At 44.9% G+C, this 24,648-nt stretch overlaps 1 protein-coding gene across 4 annotated transcripts in view; it reads right to left on the reverse strand.

Annotated features, from left to right (window-relative positions):
• TANGO2 (transport and golgi organization 2 homolog) overlaps positions 1-24,648 on the reverse strand; it is an 80,703-nt gene that overhangs the window by 24,953 nt on the left and 31,102 nt on the right. For all 4 annotated transcript variants that reach the window (XM_063144168.1, XM_063144166.1, XM_063144165.1 and 1 more), the window contains exons 3-5: positions 20,059-20,147; positions 15,693-15,812; positions 11,742-11,856 (exon numbers count right to left, since the gene is read on the reverse strand). In XM_063144168.1, the coding sequence (XP_063000238.1) occupies positions 11,742-11,856; positions 15,693-15,812; positions 20,059-20,147 (324 nt within the window). The remainder of the gene's footprint in view (positions 1-11,741; positions 11,857-15,692; positions 15,813-20,058; positions 20,148-24,648) is intronic.

A 24,648-nucleotide genomic window follows, 5' to 3' on the forward strand; every position in this document is an offset into this window, starting at 1 on the left:
ATGACAAACCATAGATAGGCTTTGCAAACCACAGTATGGTGTGGCGCCTGAGCTGAGCCTGTATAAAACATAAAAACATGAAGGTTTTTAATTGAGTGCAACGGAGCCCGTAAGCTTACCCAATGGGGCTGCTTTTGCACATATCTGTAAGACACTGTAAAACTTCTATCTTGCATTGACCAAGTCGTCACTGGTAGCTTCCTTTTGTGTCAGCCTTTTGTGCGTAAAGAATATGAATACCTGCACTGATTCGAGGGAGAAATGCAGTAATAAGATTCCTTGGAGCTCAGGGGGTGAGGACGGGACGATGGGAGATATATCTGATGTTCAGGCTTGCTAATGCACAACATCTGTAGCTTATTTTTCCTACATTCCACATTTCCCCAGAAGTACATTTTCTATTACACATCCCACAAATCGTAAAGCTGCTGTCGGACCTAGACGGCAAATGATTTTGGCAGCTAGAAAACCAACATACACATTCCAGGAAGGGATGCTCACGAAGTTTAACGTATTGATGGGATGCAGGAGTGGGTAGTGGTGGTACAATACTCCAAGCAGAAGCGGCACATTCATTCCTCTAGAACTGGTTTCGGGGGATGGCTCCTTTCCAAACATACGGCCACCTGCCCCAATTTTTCAACCCCATCACACATGTTCACTTAAAAAGATTCTCAAAACTGGGGACAAAGGACCTTCACCATGATTGGAGGTGGGAGGAAGGGAGGGTGAGGGAGGAAGGGAGAGAGAGAGAGAGAGAATTGGGAGTGTCCTTGTTTTCTAGAGTTGGAATGAGAAGCTTGTTCTTAAAAATAATTCCCCTGTGACTCCAGCCCAGTTATCAACACGCAAAGAGGATCGAAAAACAAGCGGTATTGACTTAACCACATACATCCAACGCAAATCAACTTCGGTTTATATAGCTCCAGAATAAATTGCTCCAAATTGTTTCAAGGCTGGACTCTCAATGGAGACCTTTGTACTGGCAGTTATGAACCCTGTAACTGCCCCTGGAGATTGGGAACCCATGGCTCATTCTTTCTGCTTGGGCCTGCACTTGTGGATCTCCACTTTAAGAATAGCCCTGGCATCCAACTGGTTTCGATTAGCGTCCCTTGTGACCCTTCCTTAGCTCTTTTCTCTGCTCCCCCTCTGGCCCTTCGCCCACGTTTCCAAGGCCAGCATCCTCCCGCTTTCCTATTAACCCCCCTCGTTTGCCCAGGGATATTCATTTGCCTTGTACAGCCGGAGAGAAAGTTTTATCCCCCTGGTAAAGCACCCACTGAATCCAGAGCCAGGTTTTTGTACCAGGATGATGAGGGGTCTGGAAACAAAGCCCTATGAAGAGAGACTGAAAGAACTGGGCATGTTTAGCCTGGAGAAGAGAAGATGGAGGGGAGACATGATAGCACTCTTCAAATACTTGAAAGGTTGTCACACAGAGGAGGGCCAGGATCTCTTCTCGATCCTCCCAGAGTGCAGGACACGGAATAACGGGCTCAAGTTAAAGGAAGCCAGATTCCAGCTGGACATCAGGAAAAACTTCCTGACTGTTAGAGCAGTGCGACAATGGAATCAGTTACCTAGGGAGGTTGTGGGCTCTCCCACACTAGAGGCCTTCAAGAGGCAGCTGGACAAGCATCTGTTGGGGATGCTTTAGGGTGGATTCCTGCATTGAGCAGGGGTTGGACTTGATGGCCTTGTAGGCCCCTTCCAACTCTGCTATTCTATGGTTCTATACCCTGCAGGAACGCAGCTTGACCTCTGAGGCCATGTAAGCAGCCTGCATCCTCCATGGAAGTTTCTCTCTTCTCTCTCTCGTCAAGCAGAGAGCACAGAACACTGCATGTGGCTTCTAAAGGCATAGAGCTGAGCGCAACCACTTGAATCTTTTTGGGAATTCTACAGAGAAGACCCATTTTAAGGCTCTCCCTCCAAACTCTTATTTTGGAAGCAAAGGGAGGTAGCTCTAGTGACTCGACTAAACACTAAGCCCTTGTTTGGTCTCATCCCCATCACCATAAGTCCTAAGCCGTAGCTCAGTGGGTAGAGCCCCTACTTTGTATGCAGAAGGTCCCAGGTTTGATCCCCGGCATCTTCAGACAGGACAGGAAAAACTCCTGCACCAAAACGCTAATGAAGAGACATACCCTGCTTGGTGTGCCCTGCCACACCAGCTGCAAAACAGAGGCGTTCGCTCTCTTTTCCCTCCCTTCCTTGGCAAGCCTGCGGAGGGTGCTTCGGATTTTGAATAAATATTCAATTGTTACCGTTTTGAATTTTATTGTTATTATCTTCTTTAGTGGGTCGTTGAAAACCGCTATTCTGAATAATGATTTTTATAGTGTAGGGTAGGGGGGCACTGGGCGAACCAAGGGGGCGGTGACCTGAAAAAGTTTGGGAACCACTGCACTAAACCATGCAGCTTAACCACAAAATGGTTAAAGGAATGCCTTAACCGTAATGCATTCCATTAACCATTTTGTGGTTAAGCAGCATGGTGAAGCGTGTTGTCTGAACGGGGCCACAGTTGTGAGTGCACAACCAATCTGGTTAACCCCTAGACCTTCACCATCATCACACATGTACACGCACATGCCATGTGTCCATGTGAGCGAGGATGCCCGGCAATGCAACCGAGGGCTTTCGCTGACCAGAGAAGACCGTATTCCTTCGGTGCCTCAAACTCCAATCTTGCCATCCAGTGAATATTTGGCATGTAACCCAACCACTTTGTCTGGATTGTTTTACAGCTAGCATAAAAACGTCTGTGGTGCATGCAGGGGGAAAGAAAGAGGGAGCAGGGGGAGTTGGCAGATAAAAATGATGAACAGCAGTTTCAGAAGGAAGCAGCAGCTCACGCCGTTCTGCCATTTTCTGTCAAATGCTCACGGGGTAATCACGACGGCCCCTTTATGATTCCGCTTCTGATTAAAAACATATATACCTCGCTTTCGCATCTGTCTTTTACACAGCGGAGAAACAGTGGTCATATAATTCAAGCGAATAAAACCTGCGAGGACAGCGCCCAATTTCTGCCATCCCAACAGTCCTATCAAACTGATGTCGGCACGTTGCAAGTGGGAGGAAGAGGCCAGTGAAACCAGGGAGGAGAGATCAAACCTTGCATTCCCGTGTAATAAGGTATCTACCTGTCACTTCTACTGGAGTGAGGAAGAGAGTCCAGAGAAGACTTCAAAATAGGAGTGGATTCAAGAAAGGCAGGTGGGAATTCCCAATTTATTGGGGGGCACAGCTGTAGAACATCTGCTTTACACGACAGCCCCAGATTCAATCCCCGGCATCCTCTCGTTTTAAAGGTCTTCAGATACCATGGCTGAGAAAGGCCACGGTGTGAGAGGAGAACTGCTGTCAGACAGAGTTAAGGTGGCCATGTGTCCTCTTTTTGAAAGGCTTCCAAAAGCATGTCTGCCAATTTGAAGGTGTCCTCTGTTTGAAGGGCTGTCCAGACAAAGTCCGGTTGAAAGATGGAGAACCATCAGAAGCCAGAGCTGGGCCTTTGTCTGGGCAGCAGACCAAGCAAGGCCCACAGGTCACCTGGTCATGGTCTCCCATGCTATGTTGAGAAGTACTCTATTTCAAATCAAATTATAATAGCTATTTCTAAATTTGCATATTAGCACATGCAAATTTTATGGAACCAGGTGTCCTCTTTTCTCCTTTTTCTTAGTGATGCACGTCTTCTTTTTTGGCAATTCACAAGTGGCCACACTGAACGGTGCTGGGCTACTTGGTCCAATGGACTGACTCCGTAAAATACAGGTTCATATAAGATTGTCAGTAATTACTATTATTTATTACATTTATATACCGCCCCACAGCTGAAGCTCTCTGGGCAGATTACAAAAGTTAAAAACAGTGAACAAGTCCACATTACTAGCCCACAATTTTTAAAAAAACAACTAGCCTGCTGCATGCAGCATGGAAATACAAAACGCTAGTCTCTTAATAGGCTAGTAAAAAACCGCACAACCTTCTACCAAATAGGCTAACAGAGGAAGGAAAGCTCTGAAGGGTGGGCTTCTCTCTTTTCTTAGCCAGCACGGAAACCAAGCAGCCTGTAGAGGAGAGATCCGTCCCTCTTCTGCCAGCAAAACCACTTGCCTGCTTGGAGTTCCTCATTCCCTTTGGCTACCAGGCTAGCAGTTAATTACAAGACTGGTTTCATATGGCTATTGATGTGGGAAGAGGCACACTGGCGGAAGGGAATGAAGAGGAGAAACAATAGCTTTGAGAAACGATGTTTTAGGGGGCCCAAGCTACAGCCTTTTTATTTTCCCAGGTGTTCAGCATTTTAACTTGCTGCTGCTTTTGAGCTTTATCTGTTCATTTCATCTGTTGTTTTTTCCGCCTATCGTTTTCTATTGTGTCTTTACAGAGATTTTTAAAACGTTGTTTCGCATTTCTTCGCTTTCTTAGCCACCGTGGCAATTCCTAGAATGATCACAGGGTGGTATATAATTTAAAAAGATTACTAATAATGCCTTCTGTTTTTTAAAGGGAGAAACAGCAGCAAGGAGATCGCCCCCCCCACCCCCGCTTCCAACAGATCGTGCACAGAGCAGGTTGTCACCGAGAAAGGACTTGTGAGGCTTATCACACAAAAGACCACAAGATCTGGTATGGGGCAAGCTTTGGCTCACTGCGTGCAGAGGGGCCGAAACTATGTGAACTGTACCGAGAGAGAGCACTGCCCCGCTCCTGAACTGCGCCTGCCTTTCCTTCATCGCCACTCCACCCCCTGCTCCAGGAGAGCTTTTATCTTCATTACAGAGAGACCAAGGGCAAATTAGCAAATCACAAGATGCCCTACAGTAGTTATGATTCCAGTGGGATTTGAAGATCATCGCTCTAGCAGGAGACACTAAGAAATGCTTTAAATGAAAGCTTCTGCCTGACCTACCACGACTTGCGGCGGTCTACAGCTGAATTCTAATGGTCCACTTTACTTAGAGCGGGCCCGCGCGCACACACACACACACACAGAGAAACGTCTACCATGGACTGTTTTGACCTTCAAGCTATCACACACACAGCATGTATTCGGGATTAGCATGGATTCATCACAAGTAGGGGGCTCTATAATGGAGGGGACAGCCAAACAGAAGAGATCTCCATTCCAGAGCTCGAAAGGAGGAAATGCATAGCTGTAGTACCATAGCTGGTACTAACATTCAAAGCCCTAAACGGTTTGGGGGCCAGGTTCTTTGAAGGAACGCCTCCTCCCATATGTGCCTGCCTGGACCTTAAGATCATCCACAGGGGTCCTTCTCCGTGAGCCCCTGCCAAAGGAAGTGAGGCAGGCGGCTACTAGGAGGAGGGCCTTCTCTGCTGTGGCACCCCGGCTGTGGAATGAGCTCCCCAGAGAGGTTCAGATGGTGCCTACACTGTATTCCTTCCATCGCCAGCTGAAGACCTTTTTATTTTCTCAGTATTTTAACACCTATTAACTTAAATTTAAACTTTGCTGTTTTAATTCCATATTTTAACCTATTTCAATTTTTGCTGTGTGGTTTTATCCTGGTTGTGCTTTTTATATTGTATTTTGTATTTGTGTTTTTAGATTGTTGGTTGTTTTTATGCTCTTCATAATTTTAATTTTTGTGAATCGCCCAGAGAGCTTCGGCTATTGGGCGGTAAAAAAATGAAAAAAATAAATAGCTATTCCAAGAATTAAAACAAAGCAAGGTGTTTTCGGAATATCAAGGCACTGTTGGGCAGCAGGGAGAGGGAGTCTGTGTTTTTCCAAGCTGTATTCAAGTGGTGGGACCAGACAGCATCCCACCTCTAAAGAAACTGAAGACAGCTGAAATAGTACTTTGTACTGCTTAATTGGTTTCTGTTCACCACTCTGCTACTAAGATAATCTTCTTGGCTCGCCGCTCTGACCATGTTACTCCACTGCTGAAATCTCTTCATTGGCTTCCAATTCACTTCAGAATCCAATATAAACTTCTCCTGTTGACCTACAAAGCTTTTCACAGTCTAGCTCCTTCCTATCTCTCCTCTCTCATCTCACACTATCGCCCCGCTCGTGCTCTTCGCTCCTCTGATGCCATGTTTCTCGCCTGCCCAAGGGTCTCTACTTCCCTTGCTCGGCTCCGTCCATTTTCTTCTGCTGCCCCTTATGCCTGGAACGCTCTTCCAGAACATTTGAGAACTACAAGTTCAACCACAGCTTTTAAAGCTCAGCTAAAAACTTTTCTTTTTCCTAAAGCTTTTAAAACTTGATTTTGTTCTGACTTTATACTGTTAGTTTTACCCTACCCAGTGCCTGTTTACCCTACCCTGTGCCTGTTTGCATTCTCTTCACCTCCTTATTGTTTTATTATGATTTTATTAGAATGTAAGCCTATGCGGCAGGGCCTTGCTATTTACTGTTTTACTCTGTACAGCACCATGTACATTGATGGTGCTATATAAATAAATAAATAATAATAATAATAAATAAAATCCGTTCATACAATAAAATTAACATAATAAAATCCAATACCCTATACGCCAAGCTGCCTAAGGGCCAGGGATTGCTCCCTTATTGGCATAATTTGATTTTAAATATTGTAATTCTGTATTTTGCATCTTTCTTTTTATTATTCACTGCTCTTGTTAGATATACAGCAGTGTATAAATCCTGAAAATAAACAAAATAATCTCCGTATAGCACTTAGCAAACGTTAAATGAGAAATAACAATATTTTTATATAGCACACCGTCAAGGTACATGGCACTTTACAGACGACATCAGTAAGGGCCACTACAGATATTGACACAGCTAGAGACTGGAGGAGAACTCCATTTGGTTCGCAGTTTAATATAAACTGACCTAGTTCGTGCTTCCCAAACCTGGATGCTATTATGCTTGGGTTTCGCACTTGTCTGAATTTGGTGAAGCAGTTCTGAGCAAACACAAGGTATGCAAAAATTCATACGTTAGGGGAAATTGTGTTCAAATCGCTTGCAAAAAACGTTTCTGGCAGGGGGAAAAGTGTTCAGAAACGTATCTGGACTTTTGAGCATATGAATTTCAACACACTTAAAAAAAAAAAAAAATTGGAAACCCTGTGCCTGTTGGCATTCTCTTCCCCTCCTTATTGTTTTACTATGATTTTATTAGATTGTAAGCCTATGCGGCAGGGCCTTGCTATTTACTGTTTTACTCTGTACAGCACCATGTACATTGATGGTGCTATATAAATAAATAATAATAATAATAATAATAATGTAGGAAGCAGGACAGGACGAAGTTGTGCTTGAACTCCAGGCAGCATGGCTAATGGTCAGAGATGAGGGCAGCTGTAGGGTAATGGCAGCTGTAGTTGTAACAATATTTAAAAGGCTTCATGTTGCCCTCCTCTAGTCTAAGCGATTACTGTACACATACAGCTCCATCAATAGAGGTGATGCTGAAACATGGCCCTCTAGGAAAGCAAAATTGGTCTTTTCTACGCCCCCAAATAATACGCATTGGTTAGCAGTGTATTTAAAGTGCAGGTGGGCTCTCTCTGAGGTGTGGGGTGTTGATCTTGCATAAGGAATGTCAATAATGTTTCATCCAAAATTACCCTACCTGAGAGGGATGTAAAGAGGGGAGTGGGGGGGGGGGGGGAGGATACAATACAGTTTCAGGGAAAAAGAACGTGGTTGGTTCGGCACATTGTGAGTGCTGGGTAGTCTCTGGCTGACATCTCATCCATTTTTGATACACTCCATCAAGCTATCAGAAACGGATATGGAACGTAATTATTGCCCAAGGGTAGCTTCCCTTTCCTGTAAAAATATGTACAGCATATCTGAGGTTATAAGGTACCGGTTGTACACATAAGAAAGAACTGGTAAACGTACACCAAGCACGAAGGATTTCAGCAAGCAGTTGAGAGTCTGTGCTTCGCTCTGGCACTTACTGGAGATCTTTGGAAACTTGTTCAACAAGAACAGGCGAAGCACTCGGGAGAGCGACGTATCTTGCAAGTAGTCAGAGATTTAATAACCCAAGTACTCTATTTGAAAGCTAGGCAGATGGCAGGGACGTTGGACGCAGGGAGTTCCAGGAGGCGATGTGAAGGCAAAAGGCAGAGCCGAACTAGAGGAAGCCACCAAAACCCAAAACTTTGCAATTCTAGTGAGGAACTGGGTTAGGGTGGGATGAGGCTAGGCATAGGCTCATAGACCCCTAGTCCTGAATCTATCTACTAGGATCCTGGATCAACAGAGCTTCGGCTATTGGGCGGTATAGAAATGAAACGAATAATTAAATACATTCCCCAAAGCTCTGAATGACAATTGCCACCAATGCAAGGGTTTTTTTCCCCTGAGTTTAATCACCATGCAAGGTGCAATTTTCAAGGGGCATTGAAGCTGGGAAGGGAAAGTTTAACTTTCCCCCTCCCCATATGATGCAGCATTCTGCCACTGCCACTGCCACCAACCCGAAAATGTCCCTGCATGGCAAATGAGGTTAGAAAAGCTTTTTTCCCATTGATTCGGGATGATCTGGGGGCAAGGTGCAAATTAATTGAATAAATGTATGATTTGAGACGATTCAGAAAAGAAATTAATTGGCTGCCTTCTGTGAAATTTAAATGAAATCTAATAGTTATTTCTACATTTTCTAGTAGTTATTTCTACATTGAAAGCTGTTGGCCCTGTTCAGAAGACACCTTAAACCATGGCTTTAACCACATTGAATAAAGCAAAAAGCCTTCTTCACTGTGATTAAAGCCATGATTTAAGGTGTCTTCTGAACACGGCCCGGCTTTCTGGCTGAACCACCATGGTTAAAGCCATGGTTTAAGGTGTCTTCTGAATGGGACCAGTGTGGTGTAGTGGCTAGCGTGTTGGACTGGGAGTCAGGAGATCCGGGTTCTAATCCCCACTTAGCCATGCAGCTCGCTGGGTGACTTTGGGCCAGTCACAGACTCTCAGCCCAACGTATCTCACAGGGTTGTTGTTGTAAAGATAAAATGGAGAGGAAGAGGATTATGTACGCTGCCTAAAGATAAATAGAAATAGATATATAGATATAAATCAACATGTGCAAATTTTATGAAGATTTGTGTTCTGTGGGCCTGCGCTCCAAATCTTTTAAGTGCCTCTTGAGGGAACTCCCAAAATTCTTAACACCCCTACAAGGACTACACAAATGCCTGGCTTGAGACATCACACTCCCATCTCTGCACTGCTGGATGGAGTGTGCCATAATAACTGGAAGGATGAATAGGGTATATTGCTAGGTATTTATATCATTTGGTTCATTAAAGAATGGCCATTGGCCATGTCGGCTGCGGAAGAATGGGAGTTGTAGTACCACACATCCGGAGGGGAGAACAGCAATTGCCAGCGAAGGGCTTAAAACAACGATGTTGACCTTCTGAGATCATGTAGAGCAGGGGCAGGCAACCAAGTGCCCTCCAGATGGCTTGGACTACAACCCCCATCACTCTATCCAGCATGGTCATTAGCTATGTAGGCTGGGGATTATGGGAATCATGGTCCAACGCAACTGGGTTGGGAAAAGCTGATGCAAAAGCTGAGCAGCTTTACTGTTCCTATTATATATCCAAACAATGGAACAACGTTTCTCATTTCTATAATTTCTCAAAACCAAGACACCTTTCTTTATCCTCTTTTGTCAGATGAGGTCCCGCAGAGAGACAATGCTTTGCGTCTGCCTTGAATCCAGGAGGTCTTAATTCCTTAATTAATTAGGATTCTGCAGAGCTCACGACGGCGCTGCCATCCCCCCGGGGTCGTATTATGTACCGACGATGTGGTTTATTCAGAAAACCTGGTGATGTCCTACAGAACCAAGTGTGCTTGACTTCAGGCCCACTCTGCTAATCAACAGGCCCCACTTGAAGCCTGAGATGTGTCGTTTTGCACACTCAGATAGTGACCTTCTTGACTTCAATGTGATTGTCACAACCAGTTCTGCCTCTTGTCCCTTACCCACCCACTCAAACTTTCCCTATTTGCCTGGCCTGGTGACCAAAAGAAGAAGATTTCAACCATTAACTTGTAATGACTGTAGAACTGCACTATGCTCTTTTTCCTACCCATCACTCTTCCCTTTTGTAAAGTTAGAACACCAGAAGAGCCCTGCTGGCTCAGACCAAAGGTCCATCTAGTCCAGCATTCTGTTCACACAGTGGCCATCCATCCATCCATCCATGGGAAATCCACAAGCAGGACATAACAGCACCCTCCTGCCCATGTTCCCCAGCAATTGGTGTACACAGGTATACTGATACTGGAGGTAGCATAGATCCATCAGGACTAGTAGCTATTGATAGCCTTCTCCTCCAGAAATTTGTCTGATCCCCTTTTAAAGTCATCCAAATTGGTGGCCATCATGACGTCTTGAGGTAGCAAATCCCATAGTTTAACTATGCACGATGTGTTTGGCTTATCCCAACGCTTTGGCAATCCTGTCTCCTTTTCTCAACCACTGCACAGCATGTCGCTCTCCTTGACCTTAAGCACTGCAAACTTTGGTTGGCGCCTCCTCTTTCGTTAGCCCCTTCCTGCCATTGCCGAATCTCTATTCTGTTCCTCTAGCACAGTGGTTCTCAACCTTCCTAATGCCGCGACCCTTTAATACAGTTCCTCATGTTGTGGTGACACCCAACCATAAAATTATTTTCGTTCTTCTCTACACGATCCATTGTCATGGGATGGTTTGCTAATGAAAATAATACATAACAATAGCTTTAATAATACAAAAGATGATACATGACATAGTTCAGTCAATACAGTTTCCTAAACCATCGGAAATATGTGTTTTCCGATAGTCTTAGGTGACCTCTGTGAAAGGGTCATTTGATCTCCAAAGGGGTTCCGACCCACAGGTTGAGAACCGCTGCTCTAGCATCATAGAATAGCAGAGTTGGAAGGGGCCTACAAGGTAGCAGCGGCCGGAGCTCAGTGAGAGAGCACATGACCTTCATGCAGGTGTGATCCTCGGCATCTGTAAGTAGGGCATGGCACGACTCCTGTCTGAAACCCTGTAGAGATGCTGTCAGTCAGTGTGGACAGTACTGAGCTAGATGGACCAGGCAGCTTTCTACACAGTGCTTGCCTATACGTTTCTGAGCCTAATTTAAGGTACTGGTTTTAACCTATAAACCGTAACATGGCCTAGGATCAACATCCAAGTGCCACCTCTGAGGGAGGTTCAGGGGATGGCAACAAGGAAGAGGGCCTTTGCAGTGGTGGCTCCCCGATTATGGACTGCCCTCCCCAGCAAGATTGCAGATGCAAGAGGCAGGAAGAACAGAAGGGTTAAAGCCCTTTATTCTGCACCCTACAGTCCAAACCTGGACTCTAGCGTTTACTTTAGAGTAAAAGAAGAAGCTGGGGAGACGTCGCTGCTTGCTATGTCTTTAAGTGACTTTTGGCCCTTAGAAACATAGGCTATAATGTATGGATTTTCAAACGCAAAATGCATCTGCCCCTGTCTCAATTTCCGGGTGGTGTGGGACGGGAAGCCTGTAGGAAAAACTTGAGCTGGTTGTGCGTTTTTCTTAGGGATATGTGAGCAAAGATGTGTTGTCCCTTTTGAATCCAAGAGCTGCAGTTAGAAAGAAACCCAAGAGTAACTAGAGCCTCTGCTATGAAAAATGCCCATGCTGCGAACATTTAGCGCGATCAATTAGATCCACTCCACTGATCTCCATGTTCTTCCCCACCGCTGCTGGATAACTATGAAGTTTTTATAGACTTACTTCAAATCTGCTGCTATCAAATTAAATCCATTGTAAAGATGTCCTTCTACGGCAACTTTCTTCAAGTAAGAGTAACTGTCGACATCCGAAGTCAAAAAATTTGTCACCAGGGCACCTGCACGGAGTAAAGGTGAGGGGAGTAATAGGATTCAGAATTGGTCAAATGATTTCTTGAGATAAACAAATGTATCAGAAACGAATAAGCTTTCAGACTCACTCCTGTCAACATCAAGAGCAAAGCACAAACACGGCTAACTTGCGTTTGATCAGTCGCGGACAGTGCTCACCATTACTAAGTTACCTTTACCTACTTCTTTAGAGCATTTCAAATATTTTATGCCTGCTCCAAACAAATGATGCTGTGTGACCCCCATCACATCATCCCTAATTCTATCTTCCACTAGGCAGGAATTTTGCAAAGCAACTCAGTTGCAAACCTGCACTTTGAGCCCATGTGTATGTTGTGGGAATCCATCGCCAACCCGGCTCTTTGGAGCACACACTGGCATAATATACACGTGGAACTCAAACCCAACGAAGACATCAGAAGAGCCCTGCTGGATCAGACCGAGGCGCCATCTAGTCCAGCACTCTGTTCACACAGTGGCCAACCAGCTGTAGACCAGGGACCAACAAAGCAGGACATGGTGCAACAGCACCCTCTCACCCATGTTCCCCAACAACTAGTGTACATAGGCTTACTGCCTCGGATACTGGAGATAGCACACAACCATCAGGGCTAGTAGCCATGGATCGCCTTCTCCTCCAGGAATTTATCCACCCCCCTTTTAAAGCCATCCAAATTGGTGGCCAACACTACATCTTGTGGTAGTGAGTTCCATAATTTAACTCTGCACTGTGTGAAGAAGTCCTTCCTTTTATCTGTCCTGAATCGCCCACTTCATGGGATGACCCCACTGGGTTCTACTATTCTGAGAGAGGGAAAAAGATGTCTCCCTATCCACATTCTCCACACCATGTTTTGCACACATTTTGTCATATCCACACAACGTATTTTTATATATAGCCATCAGATATCCATCAATTTCTCTTGCTGTTCCTGCCCCTTCTGATTTTTTTTTTTAAATTTCTTAAATCGTTTTTCTCTTACATAGGCATGCTGCAAAGTAAGGTGCTGCCCTCCAGTGCCACCGTATTTTGCATTCAAAGAGTGGCTTTGCGTTTTGGAGCTCAGACCCCACCTTTGCCTTGTAAATTAGGTTTTTGGGTAAGTTGATAGATGCTTTTGAACTGTGGTGTTGGAGGAAAATTCTGAGAGTGCCTTGGACTGCAAGAAGATCCAACCAGTCCATACTCCAGGAAATAAAGCCAGACTGCTCACTTGAGGGAATGGTAGTAAAGGCAAAACTGAAGTACTTTGGCCACATAATGAGAAGACAGGACACCCTGGAGAAGAGGCTGATGCTAGGGAAAGTGGAAGGCAAAAGCAAGAGGGGCCGACCAAGGGCAAGATGGAGGGATGATATTCTGGAGGTGACAGACTTGACCTTGGGGGAGCTAGGGGTGGCAACAGCCGACAGAAAGCTCTGGCGTGGGCTGGTCCATGAAGTCACGAAGAGTCGGAAGCGACTGAACGAATAAGCAACAAAACTTTTCTTTTAGACAGGGTTCAAGCGACACGCTAACCCACACTCAGTGGTTGAGTGTGGATTGTTGTTGAACCGTGGGTTATTGTGTTGTCTGAATGCAGCGCGTTTTGTGCAGGGTGGCTTTTTTTTTAAAAAAACAAGCCACCCTGAAAACTCATGATTTGTTGCTGGGTTGTTCAGGATGCTTAACAAGCCACACTCCATGGTTAACAAGCCGCCCTGCAGAAAAGGCTCTGTGCTCAGACAGCACGATAACCCACACTGCAAAAGATGCACTGCATTCAGACAACACAATAACGCACAGCTCAACAACAACCCACACTCAACCACTGAGTACGGGTTAGCATGTTGTGTGAACCCGGCCATAGTCTCACAAGTTTGCCTTCTGGGAAATGAGTGGTTTGGGACTGGTGATGTCCACCACGGCAGCCATTTTATTAATGAGCAAGCCCTCCCCCCCCCATCATGGCAGCCATTTTCTAAGAGTGCCACAACACTCTCAAAATTCAAAATGTGCCCACGAAACCCAAAAAGGTTGGCGACCCCTCTGACTGGCAGTCTCTCCAAGGTCTGAGGCACAAGGCTTTACCGTTATCTGTGACCTGATCTTTCTAGCTGAAGAGCCTAGGGCAGCTTTCCTCAACCTGGGGCGCTTCAGATGTGTTGGACTGCATCTCCCAGAATGCCCCAGCCAGCTGGCTGGGGCATTCTGGGAGTTGTAGTCCAACACATCTGGAGCGCCCCAGGTTGAGGAAGGCTGGCCTAGGGACTGAACCTGGGATCTTCTGCATGCAAAGCATGTGATCCACCGTGGAGTTATAGATCCTCTCAAGGAAGCGATTTCTGCTGGATTTCAAACTAGGGACCTTTTGGATGTGAAGCAAACATGATAATATCTATGCTGCATAAACTGCAGTTTCAATCCTGTTTGAGCCTTAGGTATCCAAACACCTGGTTCTCATAACTTTCTGGCTGCTGCTGAATGCTTCCAAAGCAACTTGGAACGGAGGAGTCCTATGATAGTTATTTTTTTTCCTGATGCTATCGATGCTTCTGGCAAAAGTCCCTGCCAGTTGGGTCCCGATTTACCAGAAGGGTGATAGAAACCAGCCTAGCAATTACAGACCCATTAGTTTAATTTTTTTCCATATCTCTATACAATGCCAAATATTTGTTGGCAACTCTTGAACGATGGGCCTGTGAAAACATAATTCTCCCTAAGGAGCAAGCAGCTTTTAGAGCTGCATTTTTAAGCATAGTTCAGTATTCGTTTTGACACATTTTAGTCGTTGTTATTAAATTAAATAAATTTTAAAAAAAACTAACTTTCAAGGTGGCATGTGTTTGCAGTACTAAGAGATGGCCCATCATTCCATCTTATTTCCAGTGCTCAGGCTGTGAGTGCTGAACATTATGTAGTCAAAATGACACTATCCCTGTACAAGAGGGTACCAGCATGGAAGAACACCCAAGATTTGCAAAATTACATTTCCCTCCTCTAAATACAAGTTGGGAGGGATGACTCTGAAAACAGCCAAATGAGAACTGACTACAATATCTTGTAAGTGCTACTTATACATTTCCAAATGTGAAATTATTCCATGTCACTAACCAGGGTGTTGAACTGCAGGTCCGTGGGCCGCATCTGGTCCTACTGCGGCCCTCCAGTGTTCCCCAGATGGCCCCACTCCCTTTCCTTGGCTCCAAACCCTTTCCCTTAGTGGCTGATCTCTTGGTAGTTTTCTGGCTTTTGTGTGCATTCCCTCCCCCTGCCCCGTTCTAAAAGTTTGAAATGCCTCTTAGGCTTAGGTACAGCCTGTAAGATTTTTTTTAAAAAATGCTGGTATTATAGGCATTTTGGCTGGGACAGATCTTTGATCATGACCCTGGAGACTTGCTGCCAATCAAAAGTTGCTACTGAAGCAGGTCACAATAGACCAATGGTCTGTCTCTATATAAAAAGATCTCCTTATAACCCTTTCAGAAGTATATTGAAGAGTCTGGGGGAGGTTGAAGGAGGAGATTTCTCAGTCATACCCCCACCCCCACCCCCACCTCCCATTTGATGTCAGCCATGCCCCATCGTTACAGGCCCTATCCAAAAATATCTTCAAGTTTACCCTAAAGGACAGTTTACAATTCTTTTCTGTAAGTAAATAAATGTTATTTTGGTTTAATAATGGAGAGGGAAGCTGTTCTAGGCCTGGGGATATTGTAGCTGAACACATGAACAGAAGAGCAAGAATGGGCCTGCCAAAGAATTCATTTCAATGACAACGATTTACAGTTGCCCACTTCCAGGTATATTATCCGTCGTCACCTCCCACTTCCTTATACATACCTCTTCCTTTTGCATTCTTGTCTATCATTGGCTGCATATAGTTCGTCAAGGCCGCCATCTTGCCTTTCTTGCTGATTCCAAGCCAGGTCCCCCCTTCTTTTCCTTCCTCCATATCCAAACCTACCATAGCAATAAAACAAACAGCATTCATTAAAAACACAAGACCTACTGGATCAGACCAAAGGTCCCTCTATTCTAGAGTTCTGTTGACACAATGGCCAACCAGTTGCCAGTGAGAAACCTGCACGTAGGACATGAGTGCAGTAGCTCCCTCCCGCTGATGCTCCACAGCAACTGATATACAGAGGCTTACTGCCTTGGATACTGGAGGTAGCACATAACCATCATGACTAGTAGCCATCGATGGCCTTCTCCTCCATGAATTTGTCTAACCCCCTTTTAAAACCGTCCAAGTTGGTGGCTATCACTACATCTTATGAAAACCAATTCCATAATGCAACTATATGCTGCGTGAAGAAGTCCTTCCTTTTATCTATTCGGAATCCCCCACCATTCAGCTTCATGGGATGATCCAGGGTTCTAGTTCTATGGGAGCGCTACAGTATTTAAATTGGGTTTTCCCAGGTGATGTGATGGGTTCAAGGTCAACAATTATATGCTACTTTCCTATTCCCATTGGTCTTAGGAGCAATGAAGCCTGAAATCATCATATCACCTGGGCCTGCAAACCCTCCTCTTCCTTATCATCTTAAGGCTCTGAATCGGCTGACATCCTGATTATAACACCCAATCAGCCTCCGTACCCCATTTTCTCTCCTATCACCCACCCCCACAATACTCTTTGTAACTTCTTATCTAACAAAGAGATCTGGGGCTCTCGGAAGCTTGTACATTATTTGTGAACTTTGAGTTGGCCTAATAGAATCATAGAATAGTAGAGTTGGAAGGGGCCTATAAGGCCATTGAGTCCAACCTCCTAAATGCAGGAATCCACCTTAAAGCATACCTAACAGATGGTATTACACTATATGGAGTATTACACTATATGGAGTTATAAAAAAGGTCACACTTTCCACTGCTACTCATCTGACAGTATTTTCCACACCATGGCTTCAATCGTTACATTAGGCAGTCGCCCAGAATCTGTACTGTTTGTCCGTTGCCACAGAGACAGCCTTTGTATCACAAGCAAATAGCACCCATCAAATAGGGGAGAAGCTGACACACAAGCTAATCATGCCCGAGTCACCATGTGAACCAGTCATGGCCATCCGCAGTTGGAAGGCGTAAAGTGAAAAAAGCATTCAGGTCTGCACGAAGCAAGGCATGCCAGAGCCCTTCTCTGCTGCTAGCAAACGTCAGCAGAGCAAGCACTGTGCGATTCACATTAAACTATGGAATTAGCTACCGCAGAATGTAGTGATGGACACCAATTTAAATGGCTTTAAAAGGAGATTAGACAAATTCCTGGAGGGGAAGGCTATCTATAGCTACTAGTCCTGATGGCTATACGCTGCCTACAGTAAGCCTACGTACACCAGTTTTAGGGGAACATGGGCGGGAGGGTGATATTGCATTCGTGTCCTGCTTGTGGGTTCCAGGTCAACAGCTGGTTGGCCTCTGTGTGAACAGAATGCTGGACTAGATGGACTTCTGGTCTGATCCAGAATGGCTCTTTGTATGTTCTTCAAAAGGATGGATCGCCGCGTCCTTTATCCATCAGCCTGCTCCGTTTCTGTCCTGGCCGCAGAGGAAGGGACGTGCTGTTCTCCCAGTGGTGAGCCATCTCTCACCCACCAGCCTTTGCGTTTCTGGGCTGACTTCGCTTTCTCGGGGGCCATCGTGGAGGGTTGGCGGAGGAAAGGCGGAGTGATCTGCCTCTCCTTCTCCTGCCAGCTTCTCTCCCTCCACGGCCAGTGTGGAAATCAAGCAAATTGGCGGAGGAGGAATGGGGAGATCCATCCCCTCCGCGGCCAGCCCACTTGCTCGCCTGTACAGAATTCCTTGTCACCTATGGTAACCAGGCGAGTTTAAAAATCAAGGCTGCCTTAAGGCAGAAAAACGAATTAAGAAAGAAAAAGGTGCACAGCTCTTTTAGTGCACTTGTTTTTGCGTTATTTGTAGTTTTGGGTACGTCTACTCTCATTTGAGACGAGAAAGAAAGGCCTTATCAATTCAAAGAGGGCATTAGCAACACAATAAACGTAACCTAAACCACTAACACCCTTGAGAATATCTTCAATTCATGGCACTCTCATCTCATAGAACTAGGCACAGAAGAGCTTAGAGAGAAAGACAATAAACACATCAAAAATGGGGTTTAGCTTCTCCCCGTTTTGCTATAGGCTAGCACTCGGTTAAAATTCACATTTCAGCATCAAAGTGTGCGCCTTTTTTTTTTGGTCCTGCCATGCATCTGTATAAAAGGAGGGGGTGGAAGCATCCATCAAGAATTTGGAATGAAAGCCAAACTTTCAGAAAGCAAAAGGAGCTGCAGTGCTGAGAGTGTGATTTATCCTTGCAATTCTTCCTGCCAATGACAACAACATCAAGCATAAGAGAAAAATCTTTGCACAGTCAAATGTGTGTGTGGTTTTTTTTTGGTTTTTTTTTGAAGCTACGCTTTGCCTGCCCATCTCTCATTTTTATTTATGTGCATAGAGGAACTTGCACTTTAGTTTGAAAAGATGTGCTCGGGAGCCAGTGTTAAGTGGACAACAGGATGAGGAACTTTTTAAAAAGTTCCCAGGCAGGAGGCTAATAAGCCGAGGAGGCCGGAGAGCCGTTTCTGTTTATGAGTCAGTAAATTGCAAATTGATAAAAAGCAATGAACGACACACTTCAGAAACTCTCTTTCCTGCAGCACCAAGTTGTTTAACTGTTTTAAAGTCACTTGATCAATGCCCGTGTGATTAAAGATGAAAGCCAAGTTCACACAAACACTTTAAAAAGTGCAGCTTTCTGGTTTCCCTGCCAAAACCGTACACTTGAAAAATGGGTTGTCACACCGCATTTATGGGAGAGGAGAATCCATTTCTATTGTATTTAACTAGGGCTGAAATCACTCGATTTCAGGTGTCAGATTAAAACACTGTTGTTTAAGCTGTAAAACACACATACACACACCACCAATGAAAGGAAAATCCAGCAAGCTGGGTAGTACCTATATTAGCTCCAAATAAAATGCCACAAAAGGTGGAATTCACCACTGGGGTGGAAATCTACCTCCTGAAGAAGAGGATTTTCTACCACTGGAAGAGGGACTTTGCATTGAAGGTTGAATTTCTCCAATCAACATTAGGGCTTGAATTAACTTCTTTATCTAATGCACCGCCTACAATTAATCTCCAGCTTTGATAATACAAGGACTGTCATGTCTCTCTGTAAACCTGCTCCATGCCAATCCAGGAACCTGTGCATTTCGCCTAAGGCAAGAGGCAGATCTGAGGTGCAGCTGGCCTTTTAGGTTTTCAGAAATGGGGATCAGCCATTGCTTCTCTCTCCCAAAATGCACTGTTTAATTTAATAGGGTGACCATATGAAAAGGAGGACAGGGCTCCTGTATCTTTAACAGTTGCATAGAAAAGGGAATTTCAGGAGGTGTCATTTGTATATATGGAGAACCTGGTGAAATTCCCTCTTCATCACAACAGTTAAAGCTGCAGGAGCTATACTAGAGTGACCAAATTTAAAAGAGGGCAGGGCACCTGCAGCTTTAACTGTTGTGATGAAGAGGAAATTTCACCAGGTTCTCCATATAAACAAATGACACCTGCTGAAATTCCCTTCTCAATACAACTGTTAAAGATACAGGAGCCCTGTCTTCCTTTTCATAGGGTCACCCTAGCTTAATGTAATTGGATACCTGCAACAATTAGCAAATGACTGGTTCATTCAGTTTGCAAGTCTCCATTTTAAGACTGGGTCTAAAACTGCAGACAAGCTCACATGTGTTCGGGACATTTTTGCTGGTTCTAATAAAAGTATTGCCCAACTATCAGTTTTGGATTTTTTCCTCATGGACCACCACAGCTATCCTTGCTTTTTAAAATGTATTTCAGAAAATGGCGTCCATAATAGCCATACAATCGTCTTTGACGGCCACATCAAACCGTGATGGTAGGTACTCATTCCAATAGAATCTTCTTGTAGATTTATAGTCAGAAGTATAATTGAACATGATCAGAAAAAAGGAGGAATGTGGACCAATGGTTAGAGCGCTGAACTAGGACTGGGGGGACACTGGGGGGACACAGTGGCAGACCTTGGGGCCGTCACTCTCTCTCAGCCTAACCTACCTCACAAGGTTGTTGTGAGATAGAAATGAGAGAGAGAGGACCACGTCCACCACCTTGAGCAATGTAATAAAACAAATAAATAAACATGCAAGGAGTGTGTCACATACCGCTGAGGATCTCATTGCTGTTGTCCCAGAAGTCGGCTGATTTCGATGGTCGGTGGTAAAATTCATCTCTGTTAGCTGCTAGGATAAGCCTGTGGGAGAAGAGTTGGAAAATATCATTGCCTTGGATGGTGAAGAACGTTTGAATGACAAGAATTTTTAGATGGGGCGCTCAATGATGTGCAAAAAAAAAGGGGGGGAAGGTCCTTCTGGGCAGGATCCAATGGAGTCATTCTAGGCTGTTGGGCAGTATAAATATCTAATAAATAAATAAATTAAATAAATTCTGCAAAGTCCATATGGGCCAGCGGAGCTCTGCTGAATCTTTCTGTTGTGTAAGCAGTTACCTATTATGCTCAGACAAGCGGTTGCACAACCGGTTGCACAAGGGTTATGCGCAAGGCAAGCACAACCCACAATCGCTTGAGCATCCATGCTTGCGCAAGTGTAACCTTAACTGGATTCTCATATTGTGCATAGTTCAGAACCTGGTTTCCCCTAGTGCAACATCATTTGCACTAACAGAAGGACCCTGTTGGATGCTGCCCGTTTACATCTCATGACTTGGTATATCTCAACTGTGGGACAGCTTCTTGCATGGGGTGGGAAGTGGGGAAGCATGACTGACCCATGGCGTCAGTCTGTAATGGAAGAGGAAGGAGAGACAAGAGACACTGGGGTCACTTTGAGACATCTGGCCCCCTGGATTGGCATAGTTAAACCCCAATGATCTCTGGCCTATCATAAAGAAATGATGACACCAGAACCCCATTCAATCATCTTTTACCGAGCTCCATTAACAGCTGGCTGGATTGCAGGTAGCCCTCAGGTGAGAAACGAAGCAGCACCTGAACCCACAAGCCTTGAGGAAAGAGCCCTTGCTGCTGCAAATCAAATATCAAACATTAACCAGAAAGCTAATAAGCAGTGATCAATCATGGCTAATGAACGTTATACCATGGGAACAGGGGCAGCATTTGAGGAGGATTTGAGGAAGTGTTGCTCTTTCGCTCATGTAATATAAAAGTATACTTTGGGGGGGGGGTGTTCTCATGCAGCAGCTGATGTTGTTGTTTATTCGTTCAGTCGTTTCCGACTCTTCATGACTTCATGGACCAGCCCACGCCAGAGCTTTCTGTCGGCCGTCGCCACCCCTAGCTCCCCCAAGGTCAAGTCCGTCACCTCCAGACTATCATCCATCCATCTTGCCCTTGGTCGGCCCCTCTTCCTTTTGCCTTCCACTTTCCCTAGCATCAGCCTCTTCTCCAGGGTGTCCTGTCTTCTCATTATGTGGCCAAAGTACTTCAGTTCTGCCTTCAATACCATTCCCTCAAGTGAGCAGTCTGGCTTTATTTCCTGGAGTATGGACTGGTTTGATCTTCTTGCAGTCCAAGGCACTCTCAGAATTTTCCTCCAACACCACAGTTCAAAAGCATCTATCTTCCTTCGCTCAGCCTTCCTTATGGTCCAGCTCTTGCAGCCATAGGTTACTACGGGGAATACCATTGCTTTAACTATGCGGACCTTTGTTGTCACTGTGGTGTCTCTGCTCTTAGCTATTTTATCAGATATTGCTTTGTATTTTATTGGTTTTATTAGCAGAGCTCACTGCCCTGATAATTTACAAGAAAAGCAATATATAAATAAGTGATTGTTTCTCAGGAGCAATGATAGCTTCAGGCCAGCTCATTGGTTGTAGACTATGAAAGAGTATTCCTGTTGGCAAATGAATACCAAAGGCACAGTAAAGAAATGATTCCAAAGGCAGGAACTCCAAATGGCTGCCTCAGAGGGAAGAGGGCTTATTGCCACTGGCACCTCCCCATCCTGAACAGCCTCCCTTACCACCCATTAGAACTGACCTCATAGGAGGAAGTGGTAAGGCAGAAGGCCCTGTCCATTGGCCTGGCTGGAACGAAGTGTTCCTTTCCAGAACTGATGGTCACAACGGCCATTCCCCCTGGCTACTACATAACTTCATTATGACCTTGTTCAGACAACGCGCTAAGCCAAGGTGGTTAAGCATTTTGAGCTAAACATTATTGCTTAACATGTCACGTGACCCATGACTTAGCATGTCATGTGAACCATTCCTAACCATGGTGGCTACATAACCATGGTTTAAACACGCTCACTAACCATTTGCTGCAAAAAGGGTTAACGGCCTAAGCATGGCTTAGCGTGTTGTCTGAACAGCTCCCATGTAAGAGTATGAACCAGTCAATATTTGCATTTTCTTGTTTTCCTCTCTCCCCACCGATTCTTTGATATTTTCTGGTCAGCTCACGGGTTCGACACAATGAAAAAAGTATCCTTGTCTACAAACGGGCCTATGTAGACACTGTATGTAGGCATCGCCTATGGCAGAAAGGCCGCATCTACATACAGTAAAACAAAACAAAACATTATATATGAATACTCAACACACACAACTTTTATGCAATTTAACTGGGGAGGTATCCAAGACCGGATCTTAAACCATGTGGAGTCTCCATATGGCACATTTATCGGAATTGTTTCCACCTCCTCAAGGGCAGAAGATTTCAAAAGGACTTAGAACAGCGTCTCCCAAACTGGTGCCATCCAGATGTCGTGGATGGCAGCCTTAGCCAGCATTCCTAATAGTCAGGGGTGATGGGAGTTGTCATCTAAAACATCTGGAGGACCTCAGATTGGGGAAGGCTGATTTGCAGAGTGCCTTTCTGTCACTTCTTGAGTCTCAACATTCAGTTTCAGAATTTCAAGGGCATTTGGGGATCAGGAGCTGCAACATCCAGGCGGCCATAACCCCTGTTTGAAGTTAGTACTGGGTAAAAGGAGGACTTCACAGTTTATACTTTCCCTTGAGTTTTATCTATTTAAAGGAACAGGGTGGGATGGGATCAGGGACAAAGGCTTGAAGAGGTCTGCTTCATGTGGCAATTCAATGAGCAGCTGGACGTGTAAGATGTCTAGAGACAGAAAGAAGGGTCGTTTCTCCCCGAGATATACACAGAAATGCAATTTTCTGAATTCAGAGACCAAAAAGGAGGCTAGCATAAGAGCAGTCAATACGGCAAGGAAGCCTCAGAGGAGCACCCGATCCATAATATTTGGACTCTTTGGCCTTTGAGCTCCAAGTTTCACTTGGCTATTAAAGCAGAGAAGGATGCTTTGCGTATTCGTTTGGAGTTCATTCCAATGCCCACTGGAAGATGTAATCAGTTTCTCAGTGCTACTGATGGAGCATCTCCAAAAACTTTAGACAGCTACAAACAATCCTTTTAAGCAGAAACATCGAAATTACCAAAAAACAAAAGAAGATTCCATCATAGCTTCTTTAAGAAGTTTTCTGCAGGAAGACTACCCTAAAATCCCACGCAATATACTGACACTGAAGGTGCTCAGAATGTGTAGATATGACTTGTGTAATTGAAAAGTGTACTGCGTTGCTCAGTATTAACAGTTAACCAAAACCAGCCATTAAGGCTGCCTAAATCTATGCTTCTGCTTGTCATTAGGAAACTCTTAACTATCCACCAGGAACAATGTGCCAGGAACAGAAATAGCGACAACCTGTTGACAGAACTGGTTTTCTGTCCCATTGCAGAGATCATTCCTGCCTCCGCATCATCTCCCATCCAGCCACAGCCATGCAACAGAGCTTCTAGCCTGGTCTTGGGAACACCACACTGCATGAGCCAACCCAAATTGTCCTCCACCTTCATTTGAAGTTGATGTTCAGGCCTACCAGGACTGGAAGCCCCTACTGAGGCCTTAGGTCTGACCTTGCAGAGCTGTCCTTATGCTACCACAAAATGGAGAGATGGGAACTTCCCTTGGCATCTGGTTGGCCATTGTGGGAACAGAATTGCTGGACTAAATAGGCCAAGGATGGGGAACCTCAGGTCCAGAGGCCAAATCCAGATAGTCATCCCTAGAGACGCCTTTCACCCAACCACCAATTATTTGGTGGTTTCACAGCTTTTGTGAGGTCTCCCCCCACATTTTAAGTCACTGGCAATAAGAGCTTTAAGCTACAATATGACGGTGGTTTTTGTTGTTGTTGTTGTTGTTGTAATTTTGGCCCCGCCCCTTCTGGCTTTGGCCCCACCCACCGCTGGAACATGGCCCCTGAGACCTTCCCTAAAATTGAATTTGGCCCTCAGGTTGAAAGAAGTTCCCTACCCTTGAGACAGGCCTTTGGTTTGATCCAGTAGGGTTCTTATGGCAGACGGTAGGACCCAATGCTAGGCAATGAATATGGAGATGCAATCTGAAAAGTGGACTGTATTGCCCACTCCCAATTACAGGATCAGGTTTTAAAGGAAACACAAATGTTTCTAGTCAATACAAATACATTATCCCACGTGTGAAGGTTCCAAATTGTGCATTTTACCAGAAGGCATGGTGTTCCAAAAGGCTGGATGCTAAATAAGAGCCAAGCAGTGCTCCCTTCCGCACTTGAGCAATGAAGCATAGATTTAAAAGGCAGCCAGGTTTAATTCAAGGAGTTACTCAAGAAACAACAATTTGAACATTTTAAGGGTGACCTCCGAAGCAGCCTGCTTTCTTAAGCCAATTAGTTATAATATATTTGGTCATTATGAAGTA

The sequence above is a fragment of the Elgaria multicarinata genome, chromosome 18 (assembly GCF_023053635.1).
Source record: "Elgaria multicarinata webbii isolate HBS135686 ecotype San Diego chromosome 18, rElgMul1.1.pri, whole genome shotgun sequence".
Lineage (NCBI taxonomy): Eukaryota > Metazoa > Chordata > Lepidosauria > Squamata > Anguidae > Elgaria > Elgaria multicarinata.